At 32.2% G+C, this 25,340-nt stretch overlaps 3 protein-coding genes across 4 annotated transcripts; 2 read left to right on the forward strand and 1 right to left on the reverse strand.

Moving 5' to 3' along the window:
* The first annotated feature begins 7,007 nt into the window (after positions 1–7,007).
* Positions 7,008–11,677, forward strand: LOC109807979 (calcium-dependent protein kinase 2). Its single transcript, XM_020370746.3, has 8 exons — positions 7,008–7,839; positions 8,330–8,473; positions 8,597–8,749; positions 9,146–9,261; positions 10,146–10,313; positions 10,420–10,547; positions 11,028–11,127; positions 11,201–11,677. The coding sequence occupies exons 1-8, from the start codon at positions 7,155–7,157 to the stop codon at positions 11,273–11,275; spliced, it is 1,569 nt and encodes a 522-aa protein (XP_020226335.1). The 5' UTR covers positions 7,008–7,154; the 3' UTR covers positions 11,276–11,677.
* A 2,581-nt stretch (positions 11,678–14,258) lies between these two features.
* On the forward strand, positions 14,259–19,004 carry LOC114916520 (uncharacterized). Of its 2 annotated transcripts, none has more exons than XM_029273398.2 (6): positions 14,259–15,224; positions 15,836–16,630; positions 17,077–17,267; positions 17,411–17,617; positions 17,939–17,999; positions 18,209–19,004. In XM_029273398.2, the coding sequence occupies exons 1-6, from the start codon at positions 15,018–15,020 to the stop codon at positions 18,773–18,775; spliced, it is 2,028 nt and encodes a 675-aa protein (XP_029129231.1). In that variant the 5' UTR covers positions 14,259–15,017; the 3' UTR covers positions 18,776–19,004. The 2 variants fall into 2 exon arrangements, with proteins under 2 accessions (XP_029129231.1, XP_082932029.1); XM_083075903.1 differs by having other exon boundaries at positions 14,261–15,224; positions 18,212–19,004.
* A 3,563-nt stretch (positions 19,005–22,567) lies between these two features.
* PRXR1 (Peroxidase superfamily protein) lies at positions 22,568–24,750 on the reverse strand. The gene is made up of 4 exons (XM_020372264.3): positions 24,460–24,750; positions 24,182–24,370; positions 23,704–23,869; positions 22,568–23,266 (listed from the first exon to the last, which is right to left on the reverse strand). The coding sequence occupies exons 1-4, from the start codon at positions 24,691–24,693 to the stop codon at positions 22,848–22,850; spliced, it is 1,008 nt and encodes a 335-aa protein (XP_020227853.1). The 5' UTR covers positions 24,694–24,750; the 3' UTR covers positions 22,568–22,847.
* Positions 24,751–25,340: the final 590 nt, after the last annotated feature.

The raw sequence follows: 25,340 nt of genomic DNA on the forward strand, positions 1-25,340 counted from the left end.
GTGGCACGGGACTGGGACAGGTTAATTAGGGTCCAAGAGTGGGAGTCTTTTGCATGAAAATGACGCAACTCATTACATGTTGGGCTCACAACTCGTGCCTTTGTGACCACTGGTTTTGCCAAAGTTTGATAGATAGATAGATATACATACTTGCTGGCTTTGTTACATAATTAAAAAATCTATACCACGTTCATATTCAGATAACCACTCAAGCCTTTGACCAATGGAACAAAAGATTAGCACGCACTCAATGCCTCTTTCCTTTATAAGGTGCTACAATGCTTTCAGAAAACCCCTTATTATACATCCAAATATTGTATATTATTTTTCCTTTACAAAGTGCTTCCATTAGAGAATCAAAAAAGGGATGTCAGTGCTTTAGTAAGAGGAATCCCCATGTAAACTCAAAGTTTGATGCTCACCTTCATTAAATTTACGTACTTTTTCTACCTATAGCCTGTACTTCAACCAAAATGTTCATGTTAACAACAGTACCACCATTATACAAATCTTAACGCGTAATATATCATATACTATATATCATTCCATTTTTACAATATTTAGTTCAAATTTAACAGTTAAATTGATGAAAATAAAATTACTTTATATAAATTTATTAATAATAAATCACCATTTGCATAAATTACAATTATTATTATTACGGCTTCAATATATGCCTCTATAAGAAAATTCTCATTCCAGTTTAAATTGAACGCCAAACACCCATCTAACGGGACAAACGAAAGGACACATTAATTTATATATATATATATATATATATATATATATATATATATATATATATATATATATCAACTAGGATCCGAGAGAGGATGCGTAAACTAATTATTTGTGATTTTTAAAACTGTAATTTTGGGCATGTAAACAAAAGTTGGAGCCCAGATATTAGCAAGAAAAATACTATAAGCCCAATTTAGTATGAATGAAATTTTAACCCAACTCTGCCTGCCCTTATTATACAGTTGTTACCGATAACAAAAGACAGGGGCCCATATTCAGTGAAATTCACATTGTTAAACCCAATTCATGTCCAGGCCCATAACAATGAGCAGCAGCGATAGGCTAACAGAACCGTTTTTTTTTTCTTTAAAAATTGTCAAATTTGATTATAGTCATCCATTTTTATTTCGTAGTTTTTTAATTCCTCTATTTTAAAATAAATTACATATCAATATTATAAACAGGGATTTTGATCACGTGTCTATAGTATCACTAATATGTCAAAGTGTTGTAAATGCTATTTTTACAAGAAAAACTTGTAGATTGATTCCTTAGAGTTGTATATGTTGATTTTTATGTTGTTTGGCCCATTGCTGGCAAATTACGTCAAGATTGTGAGTTGATTTTGGAGTTTTGAAGTATTTGGAATTTTGAAGAAAAATCTTGAATATGTTGATTTTGTACACAAATCCTTGTTATAAGTTATTTTTGGTTGTTGGACTTGATGTATTGATGATGTTTAGATGAATTTTGATGGTTTAGATTTGAGTTTGGAGCTTGTAGGTAGCTTATGATGGTTTAGATATGTTTGGAAACCCCTTAATCGCCAAAAACAGAGATGGTCTCAATCACGAATTCATTGAGCAAAATTCTTTTTACTGAGTGAAATCGGGGACGAGAATCAAGGATGTTTTTTAAGGAATTTTGCTGGGCAAATTTGAAGGGGTTGAGAGGAATTGCCAATTCCGTTGAGTGGTTTTGAAAAGTGATGTGCACAAGCACAAGGCATGTTGTGTTGAACATTGTTGTGAATGCATAAAACATGTAGTTGTGTTATGTTGATTGACTTACGATTAGAGTGGAAATGATGTTTTAACATACAAACATCTCATTGTAAGGATATGGTGTTGTGATACTCTATGAGTCCAATTGTTAAAAAAATCCTTTTTGAGTATTATTATCTCTTAAATTAAAGTGTTGAATCCTCTTTAAATCCTTAGTTGATACAATATAGGAGTCAGGTCGGATCATACTGATTATAAAGTGATCCAATGTAAAATTGTATGGAAGTAAGGTTGAATAGTACATGTATAAAATGACCAAATGTAGAAACATATAATGGTAAGGTCGAAACATACATGTATAAAGTGACCAACCACGTAAGGTATGAAGATGATGATTAAAATCCTTAACCAATTATCAAAAAAGGTGTGTAGTATGTTTGGGGTAGTCAGCGAGCTAATTTCATATGAAGCTTATATATACATGTTATGATCGTGGTATGATTATACCCAAGTTGTTTTTTCTTGACAACAACATTAAACTTTTCTGATTTAAATGACGAAACTTGAGAAATCAGTTTTAAGTTATGTACTAGGTGCTCAAAGAGTTCTAAAGTTGTATCTACTTGATTTGGATGCGATAGGTTATAACTAGTGATTCAATAGGGTCAAGACACTTAGACTATTCACCTCAATTATAAGAGATCTCCATAATTGATATGCGTGATAACACATTAGTTGTTTAAGGTTATTTAAGTTATGATTAAAGTTGAGTATGTTGTGGAGAATGATGTACATAATGTGTGTTGTACTAACTATTGCATGTAGTAAATGTTAATAGTAAGTTGGTACTATGCTATGATTTAACTTAATGTTGTTTAAGTTGATATGTTACTATGTTGTGTTGTGTTGAAGTTGAGGTGTTACTTTTTTTGTGATGAATTACTACGTTATTCTTATTTCGTGTTGATATATTGTTTCTTTTAAATTCAACCTTACTCTTGACTTTCTGTGTTACTGGATTGTGATGATCATACTTATAAGAACATGACGGGATTAGGTTGGAGGGAATACTTGGTGGATGACCATGCTAGAGATGGTTTGTATGTCTTGTTGGTTATTCTGATAAAATTTGTGTATAGTTATGCTTGATCGACGTTAAGGCTTCATGTTTTCAATATGTATGTATGTATGGCTTTGTTGTAATTTCATAAGGAAATTTATGTTTTAAAGTCAAAATTTGTAGGGGTTATTTTATGTTATTTTGCACCTTATACATATATTTATCATATAGATGTTTAGGTACTATTGCATGGTTATCCTAATTTAGTAGATTCTTTAAGTTTTTTATTGCGTAGTTTTTATGTTGTAATAAGTGTAACGATCTGATGACTAAAATTTAATTTTACAAAAACAAATTTTTGTATATGAATTTGTTTAACTTATGGAGATATAAATTGATTTTTTTCCTTATCAATATTATTCAAATTAATTAAAATTTAGAGCATAAAATAAAAAATATAGTTAGAAAAATATGTATAACTGTTTCAGATAAATTAATAAAACAGAAGTAATTTAATTCAGAAGAGAGAGATTTTAACAAATAAAAAATTAATTTAAGAATACAAGTAATTGAAATTTTGAAATATAAATAACAAAAATTTAAGTTGAAACTTAAATGGATAAAGAAAACTTAATATAAAAGTATAATAAATAATTAAAATTTTAATTTTTAAATATACCAAATACTAAAAGCTAATAAAACTACTTATTATAAAAATTATCCTAGTAATTAAAAAAATAAAGACAAGAACTCGTAATTAAAAGAACACATCTCTTTAAACAATATTTTGCATTCAAGTTTTGTCGATAAAATAAAATTTAATTGAGATGAGAGGTTTCAATAAATATGATTGGTTTTTTTTTTTTGAAAAAGATAGTTATTAACAAAGTTAATGATTAATTTATACCATTAATATAATTAAAAAAGTTTAATCAATATATTATTAGTTTGAGAATTGAACTTGGATCTCTTAAATAAGATAAGTTCAAATTTTATGAAGAAGAAAATGTAATTAGTAAAAAAAAGTATACTAAAATTAATCAATCATATTCTTTAATCAAAATTAATCATTACAAAATCAATAAATACTTTACATTACCAACATAATTAAAAGAATATTTCAATAATAACGAATTGAGTAAGTATTCTTCATTCATCATCTTCTATTTTTTGCTCTTACACACATTAACTAGGTAATCAAATTTCTGAAAACAAAAAGTAATTAAATTTAAATTTCAAATTGTATGACTATTACTTCTGCAATTATAATTAATGAGGGTGATAATTACACCGTTGGATGTAATGAATATCAATACAATGTTTTTTGACACCGCAAATCAATACATTGTTAAACATATATAATAAAGAGTCTTTATATAAGTTACAATTTTTGTCTATTAATTATAGTTGCTTTTTTTTGACAGCATAATTGTTGCTTATAAATAGGATAAAATATTTATTTATTTATATTTTAAGCAAAATAAAAATGTTTCCACAATCCTTTATTTATATAAAAAATAAATAAAGTATCTAAAGAACTATGTAATATCCAGATATTTACAAAATAACATATATAATTTGGATATAAATGCATAATTAGATAGTTATGTTTTATTACTTACATATGTATGTAATTTGTTTTTATTTATAAGAATCAAATTTGATATAAAAATTTTACAATAATTCATGCATCCTTTTCAACTATCTGAATTAGATCATATGGCCTATACAAGTACGAGGATTTATATAACTTTACTATTTTATTTAACAATCAGTTTTTTTTTTCTTCACAACCAATAATTAATTTTGTTATTCGTTCAAATTAGTTAATTAATTAATTATTTATCATCTTATTAATTTTAAAATTTAATCTTATTTGGTTGATATCAAATGTTAATATATCCAAATCATATATTTTATTTTGTAAATATATATATATATATATAGATATTACATAAATATTTATATACTTTTATATATATACATATTATTTAAATATATCTAAAAATTTCATATCATTCAAAAATCGAGATTTAAAATAATTTATAAATATTTTTCCTTTTTAATTTATTAAAATATTTTTTTAAAGACAAAATCGGAAGATCAAAAGAACACAAATATTAAAATGGATAATCTCTCAAATTTATTATTGAAATATTATATAAAAAATAATTATTGACACACTTATTCTATTTAAAATAGATATAAATAATACAAAATATATAATGTGAAAATTCTAAACGTATCAGTTAACGAATACATTGTCCCTCATCTATTCAAGAAAAAAAAGAAAACCATAATCAAGAAAGGTATATTATTATTAATTTTTTTTTTATAGAAAAAAGGCCACGCACAATTGGCACCAGACATTTCAATCACGAGTATATTAATTTTTATGATAATTATCTTAAAAATTATATCAATCATAACTTTTTAATTGATTGATAGTACGATTTATTAATATTAGAGTGCATCAAATTTTTTTTTCTTTTCTCCTTTTTTCACTTCCTTACTATAAAAAGAAAGAAAAGAAAAGCATCTTAACATCTACCTCTAAAGTCAACTGTTTGACTATTTAATTGAGAAAAAAATACTATTTTTTTTTGTTATGAAAATTGTGTATATACCACTTTTCTTTATCTTTCTCTAAAAATCGTTTTAAGTTTTCATATTCATGTTTTTTATTTTTCTGATTCTCAAATAGTTATTTTCTTTGGTTTTGAAATCACTGTATCGCCTAATTAAAGGAAGGATATAATTATATTTGAATCACCATTTCCTTTATGCGTGATAGCGTTTTTGCAAATACATTAATTTTAGAAAAAAAAATGTACAATAGTAATTAAGGGGGATTAAAAAAAAAACTCAAATTGATCTATTTTATAAAAAAAGGATTTGCTTTATTAAATGTTTTATCATAAAACAAATTGGCTTAATTTTTTTCTAAAAATAGATTAAAATTTTTAAAATCAAATCAATTTGGTCATTCATTTTATATGTATATATATATTTTTGGTAGTAAAATTCATTTTATATTTATATATGATTTATTTTTTCGCAAAAAATAAAACCCATCACCTTTATAGGAATAATCGAGTAATCTAAATTGGTTTAGTTATGAATTTGAATTTTACATCCCTAAAGATAATAGTGAATAGTAAGACGTGAATGATGGGTATTTGAGCATAAACATGACAAGGTAAATCTACATGCTTCACAGTTCACACGCAATCAGGTCTGAGTCTGTGACAATGATCTGTAGTCAACTAAGCCTACTGCCCTTTCCATTTCTACGCCTCTCATTATCTATCCTTTTTTCCAAATATAAATACTCATCCATGAGACAACCCTTTCATACTATTCTCCGATTAAAATTTCATCTGGCAACACATATTTTATTTTTCCTATTATTGGTATATGGAGTCAGAAATTAATTGGAAGAATTTTGTGCACTGAGATTAAACATGGAATTCCTAAGTACTTAAGCCATTAAATTAAGAATTTTTTACATAAATAATATTTTTTTTTAAAAAAGTAACATCTTTACAACATTATTTACTCAACTAGAACCAATCACTGTTCATGCTCAGAATTCGGTTCTCCGAGAACCGAATTCTGAGCTTCAATTTTTTTTTTTTGTGCTCAGAATTCGGTTTCCAGGGAACCGAATTCTGAGTTTTTTTTAATTTTTTTGCGTTTCTGGGAAGTGGAACGAGCCGTTCCGAAAGCAGAATGGCCGTTCTACTTAAACAAATAGAGTGTTATTTTTGAAATTGGAACGGCCCGTTCTGCACCGTTCCAATTTCAAAAATAACACTCTATGTGTTTAAGCAGAACTGGCCGTTCTGCTTCCGGAACGGTCCATTCCACTTCCGCCCAAACTGAGCCTCAAACGCAAAAAAAAAAGAAAATTTAAAACAACTTAGAATTCGGTTTCCCGGGAACCGAATTCTGAACACAAAAAAAAGGAAAAAAAAAATATTGAAGCTCAGAATTCGATTCCCATGAACAGTGGTTGATTCTAGTTGAGTAAATAAAGTTGTATAGATGTTACTTTTGTAATTTTTTTAAAAAAATATTATTTACGTAAAAAAATTCTTAAATTAACTAATAAATTACACGTATTATTAATTTTATTTTTCCAAGAATAAAAGAAACAGACAGCGTGATGAATAATTTGATTGGATTGGGAAATATGAAGGTGTGATTATGAGTTGGACTTGGACAGTAGCTGCCTTTTTCTTTTCTTTTCGTTTTCTAGTTTGAAGTTTGAACCCAAATAGGAAACGAGAGAATAGCATTAGCATAGATAGTTAGATAGCTCCTTGGATCTCATTTCTCCGTCGATAATGGGTTGTCACGGTAGCAAGGAAAAAAAATCAACGGCAGAATATAGTGAAAGTGCTGGTTACCACACTGTTGAGCCACCCGCAAGCGCAACAACTAGGCAGGTACACACAGCAGCAGCAGCAGCAGCACCATCACAGTCACAGTCACAGGCTCCGATGGCGGCGCCTAAAGCAGAAGGCACCATTCTGGGAAAACCCTTTGACGACATAAAGAAGTACTACACTCTGGGGAAGGAATTGGGAAGGGGCCAATTCGGGATAACCTATCTCTGCACCGATAATTCCAGCGGCGCCACCTACGCCTGCAAGTCCATTCTCAAGCGGAAGCTGGTGTCCAAGGCCGACAGAGAAGACATGAAGAGGGAGATTCAGATCATGCAGCATTTGTCCGGCCAACCCAACATTGTCGAGTTTAAGGGAGCGTATGAGGATAGGTTTTCGGTCCACCTTGTTATGGAACTCTGCGCCGGCGGGGAGCTCTTCGATCGCATCATCGCTCAGGGACACTACTCCGAGAGAGCCGCTGCCTCGCTCTGCAGAGCCATTGTTAACGTTGTTCACATTTGTCACTTCATGGGTGTCATGCACCGCGATCTCAAGCCTGAGAACTTCTTGCTCTCTAGTAAGGACCCTGAGGCAACGCTCAAGGCCACTGATTTTGGACTCTCTGTCTTCATTGAACAAGGTTCCCCTCCTTATGCTTCTTTCTTTTGCTACTTTATTTATTTCCACTCCTCACCCATTTCCACATGCCTCCTCAACTCCTAAGTACATTCATTCGTACCCCAACTTTTCCTTCTCACTCTCTCCAATGTCAGCCGTTTCTTTACTTTATTCATATTACCACAATGATTCTTGATTTGTTGGAGTCAGATTCATTTTTTATTTACATATCTGATTAGGCCGGCCATTTTTTTTTTTTGTGATGAAGGTGACATTTTCTCTGCTTTTAAACAAATTTTAGATTAGGTACCACATTCGTCATTGGTTTATAATTCCTTTTCAGTAGGTGATTATTGAAGTGTGTCCACAATATTCAATACTTTTGTCCGTTTTTGATACAGCTTATAAGCATTGACTGCTATGGTAGTTCTAAAGGACTTGCATCTTGTTACGTGATGAGGCCATAACTTTCACAGTGGATGATTCATAGTGTTGTCTAAAATCTATTTCAGGCAAGGTTTACCGTGATATGGTTGGCAGTGCTTACTATGTTGCTCCTGAGGTATTGCGTCGTAGTTATGGAAAGGAAATTGATATTTGGAGTGCAGGAATCATATTGTACATTCTTTTGAGTGGTGTACCACCTTTCTGGGCTGGTAAGATTAAATTGTAATTTGAAAATGTTTCCATATTTGCACTTTAAGGTTGAGTTTATTATTTAAAAATTAACTCTTGGATGTACAATTGGGGTGAGAATATGTTGTTAATATCTTTTGCAGAAACTGAAAAGGGAATATTTAACGCCATATTGGAAGGTGAAATTGATTTTGTAAGTGAACCATGGCCATCCATATCAAACAGTGCTAAAGATCTAGTCAGGAAGATGCTGACACAGGATCCAAAGAAGCGGATTACTTCTGCTCAAGTCCTTGGTATTAGACTACTGTTTCTATTTTGAATCAAGTAACTTTCATCGATGCAGTACTTATTTAATCATATCAAAAACACTGTTTTTTTTTGTTAGTATTAGTTTAGCAGTTTAATTGCCCGCCTTTCAGATTTTGTTACGGTACTTATTTTTGCTGCTCTTCTACTTTCCCAAGTTGTGTAACATATAGGCAGCAATAATATATGACTTGTGTGTTGAACTGTAAAAATAAGAAATGACAAACAAAATTCTGTCCAGGGAAATGTTAATAGCATCAATAATAAGTGGTGATCAGAATGTCATCAACTAAGTAAATTCTCATCAATCATTTGCATTGCTACTGTTTTGTCTACTTTTTGTCAAAGTTAACCTGACTAAGATTGATGATTTGTTTGGTAAGAACACCCCTGGATGAGAGAAGGCGGAGAGGCATCTGATAAACCAATCGACAGTGCAGTTCTATCCAGAATGAAGCAATTCAGGGCAATGAATAAGCTCAAGAAGCTGGCATTGAAGGTATGGCATCAAACTTGGATTAAAAGCTACTACTGTTGATGTCCTTTTTTTGGTGGGCCCTCGAGATTGTTGGGAAATGATGATTTCTGTTTTGATTGTAGTTTTTAAACTGTGGACACACCCTCACAAATATATATACATTCACCCATTCTGGAATATAACTATGGATATAATATTATGAAAGTGTTTTGTGTGTTATATTTGGTATACAAGCCTCTGTTTCTTTCGCTTGAAACAAGTTGATAATGTCTTTTCAATTGGTCTTTCCAATTTCTTTTCATCATATTTAATATTACAACAGTGTTACCAAATAAAGGACTTATTTTGTAAAACTTGCATTCTATTGATATAAAACAGAAAAAATGTTCTATTGAAATTTTAAACATTCCAACAAGGAAGTACAAACACTTCAAAATAGTAAACTGTTGTGTCTAACCAGTGTCAGACATATACCCTTGTTGACATATCAAATACTCCTCATTACATTTTATTTTGAATTTTTTATACCTATACAGATAAACTAAAGCACTTTATTATGCCTATATCTGTAATGACTTGAGCTCATTTTTATAAGTTCAATTCTTTCTTTTGATTAACTATTTTGTTTTATAATTTTATATGCTATATTCTAGTAGTGTTGTCTCCTACGATTTTTTGAATTTTTAACATATGCCCGTTTTGCATTCTTTGTGCTTTCTAGCTTTCCAGATACTGCTTTCATTATGGAAGGTATCCTCTATTGCTGTCAGGCTTTGATAGCTGTATAGTGTTTCCTATTCATTGCATGCTGCTGAGAAGTAAAGAACATTTTACGAGTTGCCTGTTCCAGTTTATTTCTTCTCTAACTATTTCTCCATTACCAACATTGGTGAAAATTTCACTAGGTTATTGCTGAAAATCTATCAGAAGAGGAGATTAAAGGTCTCAAAGCAATGTTTGCAAATATGGATACCGACAATAGTGGCACCATCACCTATGAAGAACTGAAGACTGGCTTGGCTCAAATCGGATCAAGACTGTCCGAGGCTGAAGTGAAGCAACTCATGGAAGCTGTAAGTAGTTACTGATCTCTACCGAGAGTATAACTAGTTGAACATATTTAAGTTCATTGTATCTCAAACTCAGCAGGATTGTTGTTCTTGTTTATAATTTTCTCAGGCTGATGTTGATGGAAATGGGTCAATTGACTATCTTGAATTCATCTCAGCTACAATGCATAGGCACAGACTTGAACGGGATGAACATCTTTTTAAAGCATTCCAGTATTTTGACAAGGATAACAGTGGGTGAGTTAGGAATGGTATTTTAGTGTTTCCAAATTTGTAATTTATTTCTAACCATTGTGTTTGAACAACTAGATAATGTTTTGTTTGAATTCACACACTCATCTTGATAATTTTGAGCTGTTTTATCCTCTGCATTTATTGTAGTTAAGTTCTTCAACGTTGATGACAAATTTGCTATGAGAATTTGTTTTTAGTGTCCATATTAGTCATTACCATTACAAATGAATAAAGATGACATCCATTTTGGCCTGAGAGCCTGATGTGATAGCATGGCATTCTCAGCCTTTTGTTTTGGCTTCACTATGAAGCTTTTATTAGTAACTTTTGTATGTTAAACCGCATTAATTTACTTTAAGTCTATATGAATAACCTGATTGCCTGACTTCAGGGACACACATCGTTGATTGATTTAAAAATTGAATTACCAAATCAACTTGTTGATTTATGGCTGAGAATGAGTGTTGTTAAATTCACTGGCAGGTTTATTACTAGAGATGAATTGGAGACTGCTATGACCCAACATGGAATGGGTGATGAAGCATCAATAAAGGAAATAATCTCTGAGGTGGATACAGATAACGTAAGTTGGTTCTAGTTTGGTTTATCAGGTTATTGAATGCTGATCTTGTTACTAATAATTTTTAAACTAACAGGATGGGAGAATAAACTATGAGGAATTCTGTGCAATGATGAGAAGCGGAACGCCACACCAGGGACAGCTATTTTAAAGTTACTAATAATTCATCAGAAAGCCTTTTGGTTGAGTGACTTGTTATTTGTTGGGAAAAGCATTGTCTCCAGCAATGTGCAACAAGCCACTTCATGCATTGACGATTTCCTTGCAATCCCAATTTTCATACAAGGTTGCTATTGTGCCTGTTGTGCTAAAAGTGGATTTGTACTTCTGTATACATTTAGTTTACGGCTGTCACATTTTCCAAGTATCTTATGGAAGCCTGAATTTTTATTAAGATACTTTGATATCGTATAGGGTTTTCATTTTTATCGTGGCTGAGTAATGAGTAATGAGTAATCAGGGGAGGGAACTATTTTCCTTAACCTGTACATGGAAGTACAAACTTGAATGCTTAGTCCACATAATGTTTAGATAATCAAATATTTTGTGCAAATGCTAGATTGTCTTCTTTTTCCAATTGGTTAGGGCTATCTCAGGAGGTAAGTCATCCCTTGCCCTGAAACGAAACACTAGAGAATTTGATGCTTGAATTGCACTTGTCCTGTGCTAAGCATGGACACTCGCAAAATAACGTGCCATGTACGTATTGGTCCTATTGGACATATCTCTTTTGGTTTGCCTAAGGATATCCTTAGATATCATTAACCAATAGTCAGAAGTCTATTTATTTGAAGGCGTCTAACAAAGTTTATTTTTCATACAGTTAGAGAATCAAACTTCTGATAATATACATAAGAAATTCAATTATCTGTTAACTATGTTGGATTTTGTTAGTCTTATAAAACACGTCTATGACAATTACTTAATAGACTGAAAATTGTAAATAAAAATTAAGCAGTGGATTAATTATATAACTTTATATAGCCTATACCTAATAGTAGATGAATAGGTGAGTTTATAACTAATAATTGCCATAGCATAAGCTAGTTGATTATTTGAAAGATTTCGTAAATTTGGCAGTTGAATTTCTTGACAAATATAAATTAATATCAAAAGAAATAATATATATATATATATGTATCATATTGTTAATTAATATATTATTTTAGTTTAATTATAAATTTATATACTTTAATTTATTATAAATTATTATTTTTATCTAAAATTTCTTTTATTCTCTCATGCATTCCTTCCTTGTGCTTCCAGGTTTTCTTTACAAGTGGTCCTCTATCCATATTGACGCTACAGAGGCCTTATCTTTTATCGATACAATGTGAGAGGATTGTGACATATGTCACAAGATCTATTAGTGCGAAATTTTAATTTTGTATGTGCAATATGTATAATACTTTAAAAGCATATAGCCATTATAATTCAAACATTTTATGGAAATTCACTAGGAAACTGAAAATAGAACCAAATAATACCCAAAATAGATACCAGCAACCATAGTTAATAAAAAAAAACGACACCTACAAATCCTACAAACCAGAATCAACCAAAGAGAGAGGGAGGAATCCGTGAGAGGAAAATATAGAGTTAGGGCTTTTGTGTTTTATTCGAGAGAGAATAAAATAGGAATTTAATTAAAATAGCAAGGGGTAAACATACGTCACAAGTTCAAAAATTACTTTAATTAGGGTATAAAAAAGACCAAGTCGTGAAAAAAAATGCTATAAACTAATAAGATAAAGTTCATTATGAAACACCTCTGCTTTAGTCAAAAGAGCTTATCTATTGTAAACCAACAATTTGACCTCGCTAAACAGACCCTTTGTGTACAAGTATAGGTAGTAATGTCACAACAACTAAATGAGTACTTTATTATGTTATAATGATTCATATTCAATTTCAAAACTTAGATTTTTTTTCTTTTTAATTTAAGAGTTAGGTTTTATATTGACTTTATATAATACTTTTTTTGGCGAACATAATGCAGTAGTCTACACGGAGAACATCTGCAGTTTATGATATTCTGTTGAGCAATAGCATTGTTAGTAATTATAAATTAAGGACAGAATCCAGCAAAAGAAACTAGAAATGCAGTGATCATGAGAAATTTTTGTTTCTTTCTTTTTTATTTTTTAAATAATCCTGAGAAATCAGAAGAGTCGTGGGTCCGAAGTTTCATATTTCATTTCTTGGGGTAACCTCAAAGTAAACTGGCTACAGTTCCTAAGAATATATAATCAAAGGGCTCTCCAATTGTTGTAAAAGGAGAAATTCCTGACGCTAATCAAGTTAGTTTAATATTAATAAGATGGTATCCAAGGTTTTAGCTTCATATTCCCCTGACAAAAATTGTATTAAGTGACAACCATTTAAGTTACTCATCCACGTGAGGTTGTTTTTTATACTGGTTAGTATTATGCATCCCACTGGCGCTACGTAAAATATTATCATATTATGTGCACGTGTGCACGCCTTTTTTCTTATATATCTATTCCTGGGAAAGAGAAATTATACAATGACTTTATACAATCTATTTTTGCTACAAAGAGAGAAATACGAGTCAACAGAAAAATTCTCACAGACACTCTATAAAGAGAGTGCTTATTCTATGATCCCTATCTTGATATAATAATATGCCCTGATGTCCTGAAAGCGTCAAAGATGAGAAGCTTTGGAAAGGGATGTGCATCTTTTTATGGCTAAAGGGTGAAGTGGAAATGTAACATTTGTCATTCTAAGTTTCAAGCAGTATTGAAGTGGACAGAGTAGAGTTAAATATAGAATAATATATGTGAATGGTGCCTCGGATGCTGTTAACATGGTAACAGCCTCAGGCTTTAATAACAAGACAATGCAATTGTAATTAAAACATGCGGTGAGTTGTCATTACCAGTAGCAGAGCAGATTAATGCTATGCCAAAAGAAAATTGAAGCCAGCAAACCATGGTTGGTTAATTAAAACTTGCATTTACTTTAATATAGCTAGTGCGCATGGATTTTGAAACAAGAAAAGCAAAACAACTAAAAGTTCAAAAAGAAAACGTACGATTAATTCTTTGGAAGAGCTTGTAAAACCGAAACATCAAATACAAGATTTATTTTATTTTATTTTATACTATTACTTTTCAACGTCCCTTAATCTTAAGAAGCTGAGTGACTTAAGCTTCTGGGGTAGCCAATTCGTGCACAAACTTGTTAAAGAATTCGCTTTTCTACAATCTGAAGTTAATAGCAAAAGTGTGGCTATTGGCTCGAAATACAATGATACAGAGAGAGAAGCGCACGTGGTAATGTTAATGCATGCCTTCCTACCTCTCGCTGTTCTCCTTTTCTTTTTCCTTTTACCAAACTGAGAATGATATTATTCAAATACAAATTACAAAAGGACTCACTCCACCTTGCCTTGCATTGAGATCACTGTCATTTGCCTCTCTTCATTAACATTGGCTAATGAGTTTAACTTCTCTTCTTGCCATTTTGTTTCCACTGCAATTGTTTGATTTGCCTCCTCCTTACACTGTATAGTTTTTTGGTCTTCCAATACCCTTTTACTACTCAAATTAAATGGTCCATTCCAGAATCCATTTTTCATGCCAATAATGCACTGTTAGGAATATGTACGCTTTGGTGAAAGACCTTAACGTTATGCGTTTCCAGCCATATTTCTTTACGAAGCCCAAATATTTCTTTCTGTTTCATAGGTGTTATTAGTTCTACTTTGAAAGTGCATTTTTTTTTTCCGGGAAGATTTTGGCAGTGGAAGGATTTTATTCAACGATATTTTATTATTATTATTTAGGGGGTTAGAGGGTGTCGGTCACTTGACGTAACTTGAGTTCAAAATTAGAGATTTTCATATATAATTATTTACTTAATTCCAAATGGTAGAACTTCACCTTCAATCCTGTGCTACTTTGGTGAATGCCTCGGCATTGTGTGGTATAGAACAAGAAGTGAGGGGAGATAGTGTCAATGTTGTTGCTGAGATTTCAGCTGAGTTAGAAAGGGAAAGGAAGAAGAATGCGGAGCTCATGGAGAGAATATCAATGCTCGAAGCTCAGTTAAAAGAAAGAAACAAGGAATCTCATGTACGGTTAGTTTTTCTTGTTTGTCTCTGTACTTTAGCTTAAATTAAATAAGTGCATACCTGTTTAAATTTAGTGTTATGTATGAAAGTTCATTCCCTAACTTGATGAATCATGCCAGCTGCAAAAAATTGTTGTAGTATACCTTCTGAAATATAAGAATAATTACAATAATGACAACAAAGTTCAAATCTAAGTCTTGTGTATATTATTCCAATTTTTACCATTAGACCAAAATTAGTAGTTGACATAAACCATTTTTAAAATCTTCATTGGCTCAACTAGGAATAGGATAATTCGTAGTGTGTTGAATTATTTCTGGATACTTCTGTATTCTCTTGTAATTTTGACAAAAGCTGAAGTCTTCAAGTTGATATGGATTCGGGCACTAAGATCAATTATCCTATGGTTGGAGTGTGGAGGAATGATATAGGAGTAAATGTTATGTGTAGTGTATCCATAATGAATAATTCAGATTTATCAACCAATGACCAAGCTTTAATGACACTCAGAACCATGATGCCCGTTTTAATTATTGTTTATGTTCCCTGATTGTTGAAGTTTTCATCCCTTAATTTTATTATTAAAGGTGAAAAATTCTCCCTTGATAGCAGGAAAATCATCAGCATGAAGTTGCAAGAAGCTTAAAGAACATCAAAAGGCAGAAGATAGAAATGGTAGATGATGGGAAAAATGGGAGCAGTGTGAAATGTGAAACTGCCCCCCAGTACAAGCCCGATGCTGAAGGCATTAATATTCCTAAGGAGATTGATCCAGCAAAGCGCTTAATTAATTGGATGAGCATGGACGATGGCCAAAATATGTATGCTGAAAAATTTAAAGACTGCGACTCTGTTGCAGATTTCAATGAAACAGATAGTGATGATGCATGTGATGATAATTTTGATGATGATATGGATAATAATCGTAGACATGAGGAAGTTGATGACACAAATGAAACGGTTAGTGAACAAAAAGGTTACCATGTTGACGAGGCATTAAATACAACATGCATGGGAAACCTTTCTGGTGATCATGAAAATAAAAAGACAAGTTGCATATTACTTGCTCCATTATCCGAGAAGAGTGAAGTCAAAACACACCAAGGGAAAGAAATTAAGGAGATAGCAACAATTACAGCAGCACTTGATGTCCCTTCCTCAGGACCTGCACGTACATCACAGAATAGAAAGCCTCTAAAGGTAGCTTTCTGCCCAAAAGAAGTTAAAAGGATAATCGAGTCTGAAGCCCTTTTACAAAAAAATGCTCAGTCTCACACTATAAGGAAAATTTTAGTTTTTGCATCACTTGGCATAAGGCACGGATGTGAGGATATGTACGAGCTGGACTTCAATCATTTTAGCATTTTGAACAAAGGAGAACCATATGTGTCTTCAAGGAACCCTGGGGTAAGAGTAATCCTTACAATGCTACTTTTCTGATGGAACAAGTCAATTAAAAGAAGAGAAAATTTGACAGTGTCACATGGTTCTTATTTTCATTTGTGTCATGCACTTTGCATCTAGTGATTTTCAAAAAATTCCTTAGGATCATATTTTTCTAAAATTTAACAAATTAAACTTTGTGTCCTTCAATTCATCTCTTTAACAATTTCAGAAACAAACATTTTGCTTAAAATTTATAGCACGTCTTTGTGAAAAGGAAGGATCTTGGGATCATGATGCTTTTAATCTAATCACTAGTTGTGCGCCAACATAGAGAATACAATCATTATCCAAATTCTATCAGGAACCAAATCACTCTTTTGCATTCAAACTTGAATTTAGACCTATAAAATTTTGGCTCAAATGTTTCTATTCTATTAATGCAATGATTTATTTTTGAATCCATGTAGGAGCATGTTTTATATGAGAATCCAGGTGTTCGGAGGAAAATATTTTTTCCAAATCGAGAAAACCCCGTATTATGCCCTGTTCAGATACTAGAAGAAGAAAGGGTCATGCGTCCATCTGATGCTAGTTGTCCATCATGGTTATTCTTGTGCATTAAATATGGTGGAAGGACAAGAAATCTTCCTCAAAATGAGTAAGTTTTGGAATGATAATAGTCCTTTTCAGCTTTATTATTATTTTTTGAGTATTTTTTCTTCAATATAAATGGTGCTGGCCCCAATGAATATTTCGGTTCAAAATATTTATATGCAATTTGTGAATTGAATAATAATACAGATATGTGAGGCAGCGGATGGGAAGAAACAAACTGAAGTCTTTTGGGCCACTTATGTGCCGAATGGCAATGTTGGTTCATAATCGCAGTGGAAGCTTTTTCTTCAAGGCATTGGGTATCACACTCCTGTTTATGGCAGGATTTCCTGATGATCTAGTTCAGAGAGAAACAAAATACCGTAACTTGGACTTACTTCAGAAATATTACAGGTTTATCAAATTATATATAGCAAGCAATCGAAGCATATATAATAAATGAAACAGCAAGATATATAATTATATATGTTTAGTTAAATAACGGGCACACAAATCTCTAGGAGCATTGCTCTAAATCAATGTCATCCCTTAAAACATATGAAAAGATGGGAATTTAAATACCAAAACATACGTAGTGAATCAGGAAATTGTATATAACACCAATAAATGAAACTCTTTCAATTTATAGAAAATTATAGTAGAGTTCTTTTTGGTCTAAGACATGCCTAATACACTGTTGTTTTCTTCATCTAACGCTTAATGTTCCCTTTACAGAACTGATGAGGATGCTGAGGGGGAGGAGTTGTTTCTTCCAAATTCAATCGCATGTGACAATGTAAGATTACAAATCTCATATAATGCTTGTTAAATTGTATACATGGAACATACGAGTCTAAATTGTAGTTCTCACACGATCCTCATAACATGTTCATATAATAGCTGCAATTTTATCACACTATTGATTTTGGTGGCCTTAAAATAGCTCTTCTTTTTGGTGCCAAGATTACTCTCTTAGGCTTCTACATTGTGTTTGTGTTGTTCTAGCAGGGTACTCATGAACCCCACAATTTAACTAAAAAGACAGTTGCTGCAAAATCCAAGGGAAGAAAGCACACTAATGCAATCATCAAGTCACATAATTCACAAAAGACCCCATCTCAACAGGCAAAACCAACAAGTTCAGCAGCCACTCAATTTGGTTTAACTGGCTATTCTTCTGCTTACACATATGCAATGGCAGCATTTCATTCAATGCCATCTCAGATCTCTTCGCAAGACACTTCTCACATGCCAAATCTAGCTCTTGCCACTTCCAGTACTAATAATCATTCTATGCTGCCACCTCAGCCAGCAAATACATTTGTACCAGTTATGTATTGGCCTCCACCAAATGCATTTTTTCCTGGACCCTATCCTTCCACATATGGATACCACTCTTTTCCTTCTGCGGGAAATTACATGTCATTCCAAACACAGCCTCATTACAATCACCCAAACATGTTAGAAGGCAGTGGAAAGAATGATTTAGCATCTGATGAAAGTGACAGTGACTCTGATAGCAGCAATTCAGGGTGTAGCGAGAGTAAGGAGAGACCGGCATTTCACAAATAATGGACTCATTGCTACAATGACACGCCATAACATAAACCATGTACTTGCAATGTAATCATTTTGTAGATGATTGAAGTGGCATCATGCATAGATTTTTTGTGCAGCTTGTGACTAAAACTTATGTGTCTTAATGTGATTATGAATCTCTGATATATATTGAACACTCATTTCCTCCCGGAAATACAATCCGAGGGTTGTTCCAATTTCTCAAGGATGTTTGGTTTTTCAATTTTCATAGCTATTAAGCAAAGAATATGCTAAGGAAAGGTTACATCATATACTACATAGTTGTGGATATTGTTATTGTTATAGATTGACCAGTGATTAGTGTATTTTTTCTTTGGCGAGAGCGGAGAAATTATTAAATAGATAGATCATTGTGGCAGTTAACACGTAATTAAATTTTATTAATTCTTATTTTATAAATTAAAAATTCAATTACATGTTAGTTAGAATCATGGAAATACGATGTTGAGAGACTAATAATTTTTTTTATATGGGTGAAGGATAGGGGAAAAACCAAACAGAAGGAGAGGGCTCTCAAATGTGGGCATAATTGACACTATTTAGAGCAATGGCAGACAGAAAATAATTGCACTCAATTTCTCTCTAGTGTCTGCAAGAGCATTCATGGGCAGTGTACATACTCTATATGATCAAATCAAGTTCCATGATTTAAAAGGGATGTCCGAGTGCCTTGCTTAAAATTTAAAAGAAGTATTTCTATATAAGAGTTTTTAATAAAAGTAATTCTTTAACAAATTGATAAAAATTACTTCTTAAAAAAAAGCTGCTTATTTTAAAAAAGAAACTCTTTTATGGAAAAAAAATATTTAAACAAACAGACCATAATTGTACTTTTTTTTAATCCAATTTCTTTTCCTATATATATATATATATTTATATTTCTAACTCTCATAATAAATAAATAAATATCACATTTTTATTTTATTTATAATGATAAAATTTGACGTCTTTTAAAATAAAAAAATTTGTAGTATGTAAGATTAGGACTGAGAAGAAAATTGAGAATTTTTTTTAATGAAATTTGATGTTTTAGTTGGTGATTTTTTTTTGTAAAATAAAGTTTAAAATAATTCAATTGACTTAATTTATAAAATTTTTGAATAAAAAATGAGACTTTGAAAGTTTTAAATTAGATAGGATAAAATCAATAAAAGGGTCAAATTTGTTTAATTTTAAGAATAGAGGGACTTGATTAAATTCAACAAAAAATTAAAAGCAAAAATCACACTGGAAAATATAAATTGAAAGAACTGTTACATGTCCATGGATCAAAAGGATGAAGATTAAACTCATAGGAAAGATAGAAAACATATTAATATTCATGAGACAACATATTCAATTGATTAAAAAAAATAGTAAATGATGCATTATTTGAGACTTTTATTTATATAGTTTATTGTGGCCTAATCTTATAACTAACTAGTAACATCCTAACTTAAACTACAACTAACTCAGTTTCTAATTCATGATCTCTATTAAACTTAAGAACCAAACATGTAATTTAAGCCTATATTTAGGATTAATATTGTTATATATTTGTATCCATGTATGTAAGGTTGCTTCTCAGTTAATAGATAACATTCTTTTAAAAAGACTCGATCTTTTTACCATAAGCAAAATTAAAAGTATACCTGATACGAGTTTCAGATATATTTCTCAAGCTCTTTTTGTTGTTCTCGGTTTTCAAGTCTTATGAATAAGTAGAAATTACCTTCATAGATACTATCCAAGGCTCAAGTCAAATATAAGTGTGTTTACATGTATGAGAGAATTGGTGTTTTTAATGTACAAACATTGTAGAGCTATTCTCATCTTTATATGTCATTGGGTGTTATCTATTATTAAATTTTTTTTAATAGAAACACTTGTGTGAATCTTGGAGAAAAGATAAGATATCTTAATTTTATCTTTTCATGTTTTCCTTTTACTTGGTAATGGCCGAGAAGTATTCGACCTTGTGTTATGGATGGCCGTACGTGAAGGATCTGGCCTTGTATGGTGATTAATAAATGGATTATGTTATCGCAAATGCAGCCTTTGTGGTGGCCCTTTACGTAGAGATGATGATGGGTCTTTCACAAAAGGTTTCCATGCTCAAGTGGGGTATCACTATCACCTTGCTAATGCTATAGCTTAGGCCATAGAGGATCCTTTTCTCTTCATAAAAATTTATGATTTAAAAAAAATTAAAATTAACTTATTCAATTCATAAACTACTTTGTAAAAGTTCTTATATTGTTTTTCTAAAAAAGAAAATTTAACTTATGTATAAAGTTAATTTTAGATCATGATGAAATTAATTATTTTATTTTTCTGTTATATTTTCTTTTTCTACAGGTGTTTATAGCTAAATTTATTCAAACAAGCCTTAATAGTTTCTAGACTTAAAAATATAGTTGCATTAAATTTAAAACTGTGTGCATAATTTGTTGCCTTTTTATTCAAGTTTTGAATAGGGTGGCTCAAACTTAAACCATGAAAATTAGCCTTAGGAGGAAGGTCACCCGAGCTACTCCCCAAAAGTACAGCTACGACTACATTTAAATTTTGAAAGGGAATCCAAAGTTGTGATTCGAACAAAATCAACAGCCGTCATCATATATACTATTTGAGAAACATAATATGATCGTATTTGACTAACCATCTTACTCTTACAGTGTTATTTAGAAAATAACTTACCAAGAACCAAGAATCACCGACAAGAATCTGGCGTCCTTTGTCATTTCTCGTTGCTCATTCGGATGAGAAATTCCAAACTTTTGTTCTCCGTACAGAAGTATAGGAATAAGCCAGCAGGCAGCTGAAGGTGTTGGGATAAATTTTTTTTTTATAAGTCAAATAGAAATTTTCCATTTATCAATATTAAGAACCATTGTCTCAAATTACAGAGTTAATGTTAATAATACGTACTTGTATCCATTGACGTTGATCAAAAGGTTGCAGCGGAATAGTCTTTTGGTGCAATTATCTTCCTCAGCCAAATCACTGGATTCCTTGATGGGACTTGATGTTACTCTTCTGATGGGGAGACAGAGAGACGTGTGTTTCTGATTTGACATATTGGGGACTATGACCATCTTTATGATTTTAAACCTATTAGGGTTCCCATTAACCCCTAACGGGCCAAATCTGGTTTCCACTTATTTGGACTCATATCAATTTTTCCTGTTGGCAGTCTAAAGGCTCACTAAAATTAGATCACTTTTATTAAGTCTAACTAAATATAAATAACTAATATAAATATTACAAATATATGTAGCCCACAATATTTATTTATTAGAAATAAAATTTCAAACAGAAGGAACGTGATTTCATTTTGGCATTTTATCCTTTGCACGTCGTGGTCATTTTCGATCAAACACTCATCCCATTTCAGAGCTCCGCGTGTACAAAAACTCAGTTACATCAATGGCCCTATTTTGTTTTATTGTTTACTTCATCGTTTTCTTTTTGGGACCACCTGTCCTATCAACCAGCAATTATACGTTTTGTTTGCTTAATTCATTTGACAACCTTCCATTTAAATGATTAAGCATATATTTGATGGGTTAATTTTATAAAATTATTTCACACAATTTTATAATAATGAGTAAAAATATTTTCTATTTTAAACTAAATCTTCACAATTTCACTTTTGATTATTATCCAAAAAAATCTCAATCATTAGAATATATTTTTTTAATTTTATAAGTTATTATTTATCACCATGGACCATGATTTATTTATGTAGATATAGAATCATTGAACAAGCTTTACTAGTATGGATATCATAAACATTGTTACTGCCATTGGAAACATCACTCACATAGGTACATTCACATAACATAACACCATGTCCATGAACATGCCCATCTACACGACACAAATTAAGCTACTTGCATACTAAAATAATATCCTTATTGAAATAATAAAAAACAACAGTTGTCACATCAGAAGATTGAAAATCAAAGCATCTTCATCTTAGTCCTCCCATCTCCATGAACCTGCCGACACACCTTAATTATTTTGCATATATGTTACAGATTTGACAAGGGGAAGAAATTAATTAAGGGTCCTCATGGTGCTTGTTGGCAAGATTGCACTGCTTTCTGATCTCACCCTTTGTGCCAGTGAGAGGGTTGTTTTCAGAGAGCAAGGTGATGGCTCTAGAGAACTCCTTGAAGAAATAGTCCTGGCTCTTGGCCATTTTCTTCACATAAGGCTTGGTCCTCTTGTCATTGGCTAGTTGGTGATCTACTATCAACAAGCCCTTGTTGTCCAAAATGTTCCTGTAATAGTTGTTGTCTAGAATCATAGGGGTGCCACGGTCGTTTCTCACGTACTGCACGGCCTTGGGGTCTGGAATGGAATCGGGGCACTTCTTCAGCATGTGAGGGACATGGTCAGGGTTCAGCGCTGGATCAACCTCTGGGTACAAACGGTGCACCAACTTCACACAGTGGGTTCGACCAACACTGTGTGCTCCTGTTCAAAAACAATATCTCAATTATTATAACTTCAAACCTTAAGCAACAATATGCCACGTGTTTCCTTTTGGACATGTACCCATGCATCTGGCTTTATCTCCCAAGAGATCAATCAAGCGGACCCCACGTGTATTTATTAAAAGAAATAGGATGCATAAAGATTCCTATGCTAATTTATGTATGCTTTATTAATATGTGTATGTATATGGAGAAGTTCTTACATGCATGAAGGATTATCTTATCATAGTTTTGGATTGAGTTTTTAAAAAAAGAAATCTAGTGCGTGTCACAGAGATTTACTGAAATTATAAACAAGTGGCTAGACCATGTAATAATTTTTTTATATATATAGGGGCATGTCCTTTTCCTTTTCGTGAATGTATGTATGTACATGATGTGTTATGGGAAGGTGCATAGTAGCGCATATATGTATACCAAGCAATGCAACCACGCCGGGGGTGTTAATTCCCATGGCACCAAACTTGTCAAGCACTGCAGAAATGGACTCATTGTGGTCTGGGAGGAATTGCTCAACCACATCAGCTCTGCTCCTTCTACCATCCCTTCTTCCAGTTTTAAGAGGGATATAAGGACCTCCAAGCTGCAAAAGCATTTATTTTAGAGGCTTAATTACAAAGGAATTCCTCAATTGTTCCCAACTCCCAAGTAATAATGGATAAACAATTAAAGCAGTTGTCAAAACAAATCTGGACTAGTTAAGTCTCCAACTACTCCCTTCACGCTAATAATGGACCGATCTAGCAAGATTAATATATTGACATGTGGATAGGATATATATATATATATATATGTACACACAGCCTTTAATTACCTTAGAAAAGTAAACTTGTTTTTGAGGAAAAAAGAAGTAGCAAATGGCAGAATACAGATCCAGTGAAAAAAAAATAATTACCGAAACAATGCCATCTCTGGCAGAGAGAACAAGGATATCAGCACAGGAAACAACTCCTGGGCATTCCCTTTCTACAGCTTCTTTGATGGTCTCAATGTACCTGAAATTCCTCAACCCAAAGCTTCTGTCTGTCTCCTTCTCAGACAAGCTCCTTCTTGTGGAGTCCAGCAACAGTGAGGCATCACAACTCTAAAAACGCAACACACACTTCAGTTACAAGTTAACTGAAAAGCAACAAATAGGCAATAACATGCACAAGGGAAAGCAATTAAGGTTACCTGAACAGCACAGTCATGGAAGATGTTCCTGAGCCAGGAGAAAGCAGTGTTCTTGTGGCGCTTGTAGAGAAGCTTGACTTGTTCTTGAATGATGTCTTCAGCCTGAGGGCATGTTTCCTTGTAGAAGTTCATAACAAGGCCATTACCTTGCTCTTCCTCAGCAAAAGAAGGACTCAGCTGGGACAGAGCTGAAAAGGATAAGATAGCAAAAAAGATGAAACCCTTGAGACCCATTATCTTCACTCACCTACTTCCCTTACTCTCTGCTCCTTTAAATAAAGTGATTGTGTTATACAGTCTGAGATCTTTAGTTTATGTTTAGATAAAGTTAATTTAATTTCCAAAACGTAAACCGTATTTGGAGAAAAATAAGTTTAGGTTAAAGCGGGTGGTGTTGTGTGACGTTGATGCTTTCATCATAATTCATACACTCACTCATTTATTTTACAGAATTGATTACAGACCACGTGCTTGGGGGAATCGGTGCAACTCACCTTATCCTATTTTTAGGTTGAAAAAAACTTGGACTTGGGTGCGTAGAAGCAACGGGAAATATGCTCAAAATGTTTGTGACGTGGCCTCATCCATCATGGTCCAAACTATATCATATCATTTTATATTATAAAGATATTAAAAATGCATGAGAATTCGTAAAAGGAGTAACGGAAGTTGCAGAAAGATTTGGGATAGATTAAATGACATATATTGACAAATGGCAGAAGTTGCTTGCACTTGGCAAAAAGTCACCTATTTCAAGTAGCTTCACACTCGGTTAAATCCTGCCAAAAAATTCCTTCTTGTGTAAATAATTATGTGATTAGTAAAAAATTGAAATAGAAATGATGATGGCTGAGCCTGAGCGTGAAGCCGGCTCTGTGACC

The sequence above is a fragment of the Cajanus cajan genome, chromosome 5 (genome assembly GCF_000230855.2).
Source record: "Cajanus cajan strain Asha chromosome 5, NIPB_CcT2T_4, whole genome shotgun sequence".
Taxonomy (NCBI): domain Eukaryota; kingdom Viridiplantae; phylum Streptophyta; class Magnoliopsida; order Fabales; family Fabaceae; genus Cajanus; species Cajanus cajan.